The sequence below is a fragment of the Trichechus manatus genome, unplaced genomic scaffold (assembly GCF_000243295.1).
Source record: "Trichechus manatus latirostris isolate Lorelei unplaced genomic scaffold, TriManLat1.0 scaffold00069, whole genome shotgun sequence".
In the NCBI taxonomy this organism is placed as follows: Eukaryota; Metazoa; Chordata; class Mammalia; order Sirenia; family Trichechidae; genus Trichechus; species Trichechus manatus.
Genome location: NW_004444005.1, coordinates 13,760,223 through 13,766,485, shown reverse-complemented (window position 1 = coordinate 13,766,485; position 6,263 = coordinate 13,760,223). Strand labels below are relative to the sequence as shown.

The 6,263-nt window shown below is 56.8% G+C and overlaps 1 protein-coding gene across 1 annotated transcript in view; it reads right to left on the bottom strand.

Annotated features, from left to right (window-relative positions):
- PPP6R2 (protein phosphatase 6 regulatory subunit 2) overlaps positions 1 to 6,263 on the bottom strand; it is a 73,959-nt gene that overhangs the window by 16,831 nt on the left and 50,865 nt on the right. The window contains exons 6-10 of the mRNA XM_023734635.1: positions 4,577 to 4,642; positions 3,324 to 3,436; positions 2,964 to 3,077; positions 1,254 to 1,383; positions 384 to 536 (exon numbers count right to left, since the gene is read on the bottom strand). Coding sequence (XP_023590403.1) covers positions 384 to 536; positions 1,254 to 1,383; positions 2,964 to 3,077; positions 3,324 to 3,436; positions 4,577 to 4,642 — 576 coding nt within the window. The remainder of the gene's footprint in view (positions 1 to 383; positions 537 to 1,253; positions 1,384 to 2,963; positions 3,078 to 3,323; positions 3,437 to 4,576; positions 4,643 to 6,263) is intronic.

Here is a 6,263-nt window from a genome sequence, read left to right as displayed (position 1 = left end):
AGATGTGGGACACAGACACATGCCCTCTTCAGACGCACAGATGTGGGACACCAGACACATGCCCTCTTCAGACGCACAGATGTGGGACACAGACAAATCAAATGCCCTCTTCAGACGCACAGATGTGGGACACAGACAAATACCCTCTTCAGACGCACAGATGTGGGACACAGAGAAATGCCCTCTCGAGATGCACAGATGTGGGACACACAGACAGACAAATGCCCCCTTGACGAGAGGCAGAGACCTGGGACACACAGACAAATGTCCTCTTGATGAGATGTACAGACGTGGGACCCAGACAGGCGCACTTGCAGGATGCACGGACTCACTATGGACGCCTAGTGGACACACGATGGCCCGGGCTGGCGTGGCCTACTCACCAGCAGCAGGTCCATGGTGTTGAGCCGGCAGAGCTCCCGGTTGACACTGGGCGTGTTCGTGTGCAGCAGCGCAGCCACGAGGCGGGCACCGTGCAGGCGGGCGTTCCCCAGTGGCTCCTCCAGCACGCCGATGGTGGTGAGGATCGCGCTTTTCTACAGCACAGGTTGCCGCCGTCAGCCTCCTTCCCACGCCACCCGCTCTGAGGGGCCGTGGGGTCTGCCTGTGACAGGAGCTGAGGGGATCATCGAGCCCCATGCCCCAGTGCTCCCTGTGCACACCAGCCATGGGGAGAGCCCCGTGGCAGGTAGGGGCGGCCCATCGGAGGGTGGGAGACCCCGTGCGACACCAGAGGCAGAGCCACAGGCCCCCATGAACCTGCCTTATCACTGCTGACCCCACCTTCTCATTACCCTCGTCCTGGGCGTGACCTGCCTCCGTGAAGCTCACTTTCTCACGGGGAGATGGACAATAAGCGTGTTGACAAAGGAGCCACACAGCATGGCAGGTCACGCGGTGCTAAGGAGATGCATCGGGGATGGGCTGGGGGCTATGGTGGGCAGGCAGCAGCCCTGAACGGCATCTAAGGAAAGACTGAAGGGCTAGGGTGCAGGCTCTCTGACGTCACCCTCCTCAGCATGACCACACGCACCCCACCCCGCGCTGCCGATCCAAGCCGCCCAGGCTGGCCCTCAGAAGCTGAGCGCTCCGCACCAACCCTGATTCCAGAAGGGTGAGAGGCATCAGACTCTGCAGAGTGTGGGCCCTCGGCCTCACCAACAGGTATGAAAATGGCCCAGGTGCTGAGGGAAGGCCTGAGGGGCCACTCGCATCTCCTCTGCCCGCCCGCCCCACGCAGCCAACGAGCTCACCTTCGGTGGGCTGAGCAGCAGGCGGTGGAAGTCCCTCAGCCGCGGCTCGATGCCCTGCAGTACGCTGCTGCTGACGCTGTGCGGCCGCTCAGGTCCCTGAGAGAAGGAGTCCACCGAGCCACCGTCTGTCCTGTGGAGGCAGGGGCAGCCGTCAACGGGGCATGCCGCCCTCAGGCCGGAGCCGCACAGCACACAGCCTCCTCCCTGGAGGAGACGCTTTCCCCTTTCCCAAGAGGAAACCTCAGGAGAGAAACTGCCCGCGGCCTCCACACATCGTTTGGTGGCTGGTGTAGATGGAGAAGCGGGAAACATTCAGGAAAAGCTCCGGGTAATGAGTGGAAAGAGAGCGAGAGGAGGCAGTGGCAGGATGTGACACGGTTCCCAACGGCGTGGCTCCCTGAAGGCACCTGGCACACCACATAGCCCACCCTCGTTACTGCCTCTGACACACTCACCGCTGTCCCCACACCTGGGCTGGGAAACCAGACAGGGTGGTCCCATGTCATCCCTTTGGCCTTTTCAAACTGAGAGCTTGATTTATAGACTTTTTCTAGTTATAAAAATAATATATGATCATTATAGAAAAAAGTTTTAAATACACAAAAGGATAAAAAAGTGAAGGTAAACAACTGGCCTATCTGTCTTTCCTCATTTTCATGCCATCCTTCGGAAAGAGCCCAGGCCTCCTCCCCAAACCTGCAGGGCACCAAGGGCAATTACGCTGGGTTTATGAGGGGAGAAAAAACAACATGCTGGATGCTGAACTAAAGAAAATGACTCTCACATTGTAATTCTACTTCTAGATAATAAACAAATATGCATCAGATGCCAAAAAAAGAGAGCCAGAAACTGCTAATAATCTCACTGTCCGGAGGTAAAGCTGATTTCTATCGCTCCTTTCTCGTTTTCTTTTTAAAAGAGCACACTGTCAGTGCCGGGGGCTATAGCAGAGTCCCTGAGGGTGGGAACCAGGGGGCTGAGCACAGAGAGAGGCAACCAGGCAGGGGGCAGAGGGGGCGGAGGGGGCTCATTGAGGCAGCGCCCGGAGGGTGCCGACGCCCTCTTTCAGGGCATACCCAACGGGTCGCCCAGCCCTGCCCAGCCCATGGCCCCCTCCTTCTTGGACGTTCTTCTCCCCAGCCCTCTCAGCCCGTTCACGGAGTTCCTGCACTCCGCTTGTCTCCCCTCGTCAGCCGCTCACCAGGGTCTCCTCCTCGGCTCCCTCTGGCCACCTCGTCTCTGGCCACCCGTGACACCAAGAGCCAACCCGGATGCTCCCCTTCTCCAGACCTGCACTTTCAACAAACTCCTGGAATTTCTACTGGGGCATTCCATAGGGGCCTCAAACTCACACATCCAAAAACGAGTTCCGTTTCTTCCCCAAACTTGCCTGCCTGCTGTGTCCCGCTGCTTAATGGCCCCACTCGACCCTGTGACAAGAGCTGGAGCACCATTCCCCACTCCCATCCTCAGTGTATGCGCCTCGCCAGCCCACCCTGCACACGCCCCACTGCAGCACCTCCGCAGGAACACAGACACATGTGCCAACTGGCCAGAGTGGTAGTCTTGGGGGTGGGGGATTGACACAGTGACCAAAGGGGACTTGCCCTGAACTGTAAAGTACACCTGCGTAATGGGAAACGAGTTAAAGACACAGACAACAGGCCTGACTCGCCACCTGGCCCCCAGCGCCCTCACACGAAGACTCACCCGGCACGTCGTGCCTCCAGCAGAGTCAGCAGGACCTGCGTGCCGTGCACCAGGCAGCTCTCGGTCTGATCCCCGTCGAACATGTTCCCGAGCAGCTGCTCCACGCAGCCCTGCCTGTCAGAGACACATGTGGTCGTTGCAGGGGCACCGGCCACACCCGGAACCAAGAGGGCTCCCACTAGGCCTGACCTCGGGCCTGCCAGGGACACCCTGGGGACCTCCCCCTGCAGCCGGGAGAGCCCGTCACAACAACACAGCTCCAAGTCTGGGCAAGGATGGTGAGGGACGGTGGCACCTCCCGCTGAGGCAGGCCTCGGGTCCCCATGCTGCAGAGGCCCCACCTCCTCGGGCAGCACTCACGACTCCAGGACCGCAAGGAGGGGGTCGGGCTCTGCCGTCTCCTGCAGCTGACCACTCTGGTCTCTGCCCAGCCGGACGATGTCACAGAGTGTCTGAGATGCATTGGACTGCCTCTGCAGGAATAAGAAGCTGGCACCATCAGCAACCACAGAGCAATGGGGTTCTCAGGAGACTGGGGAGGTGGAGGCAGAAGTGCCACTAAAAACAGTCCTCGGAAGGACACTTAACTCCCTCGTACCCAGTTTCTGCAAAGGTCCCAGACCAGCTAGTTCATGTCGAAGACACCTGTGTCTGCCTTTCCCCTCATCAGAGGTGGATCTGCTGACACCTTTTAGCTGTGACTACCCCCAGGAATTCCACAGGGGCTCACAGTGGTCAGAAATGCTATGCAGTGGTTGCTCTGTACTTCTGACGGCTGTTCCGAGGGGTACCGTAAACAAGAGCATGTCCCTGACACCGGGTTTTACATTTAATAGCAAATCACTGTTGTTGTGGTTGGTAGGCACTGTCCAGTTGGTTCCGACTCACAGCGACCCTACAGGACACAGCAGAACTTCCCCATAGAGTTCCCAAGGAGTGGCTGGTGGATTTGAACTGCCGACCTTTTGATGAGCAGTCGAGCTCTTAATGTCTGCACCACCAGAGCTCCAGGAAACCACTACTCATCTTCGTCTGAGTCGTGAGGACTGAGAAAATGAGGACGCTGCTGCAGAGGATGTACTTCTCCCAGGAAAGTGGGAACACAGCCCTGTGACTGCAGGCAGCGTGGGGTCTCCCCGCCATGCACATGCGGGCCACGGGACACTCTGCAGAGAATAACCACAGCCGGCACCCCCAGGGAGCACAGCTCCATGTCCGACAGAGGTGAGAACACCCAGGACACTAACATGAACGCCTGTACGACTATTTTTAGGGAAAACAAGAGTCGCCAGGCTGGCTTTGTGGCAGCATGCCTGCCTCTGGATAGCTATTGACAGGCGAGTCAAGAGCTGGTCAGCCCCACAGCGCTCATATTGGGCAGCCAGCTTCCCTAGTCATGGAGAACAGAAAATAACCTGCTAAGTTTGGAGCAATCTGATACTCAGCCACAGATAACCAATACAATCCTGTTGTAATTGTTTTTATAATATGTACGCATTACTTTTCAGTTTAAAAAGTAGCCCAGAAGTCCACCCCTGATTAGGGAAGAGAAGTGTTGAGCTGGCCCTGGCCCACAGGAGCAGTGAGCAGGGGCCCCATGGCACAGTACTCACATCCTCCTCCTGACCCGGGTGGATCAGCCCCACGAGTCTCTCAATTATCTTCTCTTCATTAAGCCACTGAAAGGGAAAAACACCTGCGTCACAAGGAGGCGTCTGCTGCTTTCACCTGTCCCTGTCAGCTCTCACTAAAGGGAGGGAGCCCTCAGCGCTGAGACCCGTGCATCCAGCCCTCTTGGACCAAACTAGCATGGATGACTGTAGCTGGGCACTGCAGGGTGAGCCAGGTGAGAACAACATCTCACGGCTCCTGAGGAACCTCAGGCCCCAAAGAACGAGAGGAGGTTCCACAGCCCCCCCACAGCACCTCACCCCTGGCCCACGCCCCGCTCCCCTTTCTCCCTGGTCCCCATTCCCGCTCAGCGCCCACAGGAGGGGCGCTGCACAGCATGGCCGCAGACTCGTGGGATTTAGCCAGCCATGGCCCCTTGCGCGCTGGGCCATGTTAAACTCTGGGTTAAGAAAGGAGCCAGGAGGAGGCCACAGAGAGAACTGCCAGTACCAGGCCCCTGGGGGGCCGCCCTTCCAATGTCTCAAATGCCAGGTAGAGACCGTGCTGCTACCACAGGTCTGCGGAGGCCCACCAGCATCAGTTCCTTCGCTCTGGGCAGGACTTACAGCAGTTTGACTTGGTAACACCCATTACCTCCTGGTTAATCAAAACTTCTGACTGAGAAAGTCATATCTTGATTAATAAAGGCACAAAAGTGAATCTATTACTACTCAGCAGAAGTAGCCTGGCTGTGGATTCCGTCTCTCAGGACTCCACGAGGGGAAGAGACAACAAAAGGGCTGTAGGTAGGTAACGAGATGTGTCTACAGGAGCAGGGGAGCAACGCCACGTTTACCGAATCCTTTGGGCAAAGCCTAGGAAACGCTCTTCTTTTGTTCTAGGTTTCCTACTGGCAAACTCTGGGTGTTTATCCAAGGCACAGAACCCCTCTCGTGCACACCAGCACTCACTGAGAACGGGGCTGCCTCGGGTGCTTGGTCATCCCGCAAACGCTCTGTGACATGCAAGCTGTTGTTCCCTTTCGGAGGGAAGGGCTGCTGTGGGGCTCAGCAGGAGCAGACAGTCCTGGAAAGTCACACCAGCCCTGAGCACCCCAAGTTTTCTAAGGATGCATCATTCTGAGATCAAACACTCCCTACTGGATATTACATCAGGGGCCAGCAAGGGCCAGTGGGTCAAAGTTGCCCACTGCCCCCTGTTATAAATAAACTTTTATTGGAACACAGCCATGCTCATTCGTTTCCATACTGCCTCTGGCTGCTAGGCCAGCAAAATCTAAATGCTTACCACTGGCCCTTTGCAGAAGGGTGTTGGCTTGGTCCTGTGCTACCGGCTTAGCATTCCCTCAACACCTGTCTGCTTACGGCCTGATAATTCCAGGGTTTAGACATGTCAGCACTGAGGGGACAGGAACAGTTCATCCACCACACAGAACCCTCCCGAAGGTCTTGAAAAAGAACGTTGAACCTAAATATCCCATATTTACCAGGACATACCCCATCAGGGAGGATGGCTTTTTTTTTTCCATTACTGGGAACCAAAGTTGCCAAATTACAACCACTGCTAATGAGTTACCATACAACACCCACTGCTACCGCGATACCGCGTAACACCCACCGCTACCGCGTTACCGGGTAACACCCACCGCTACCGCGTTACCGCGTAACA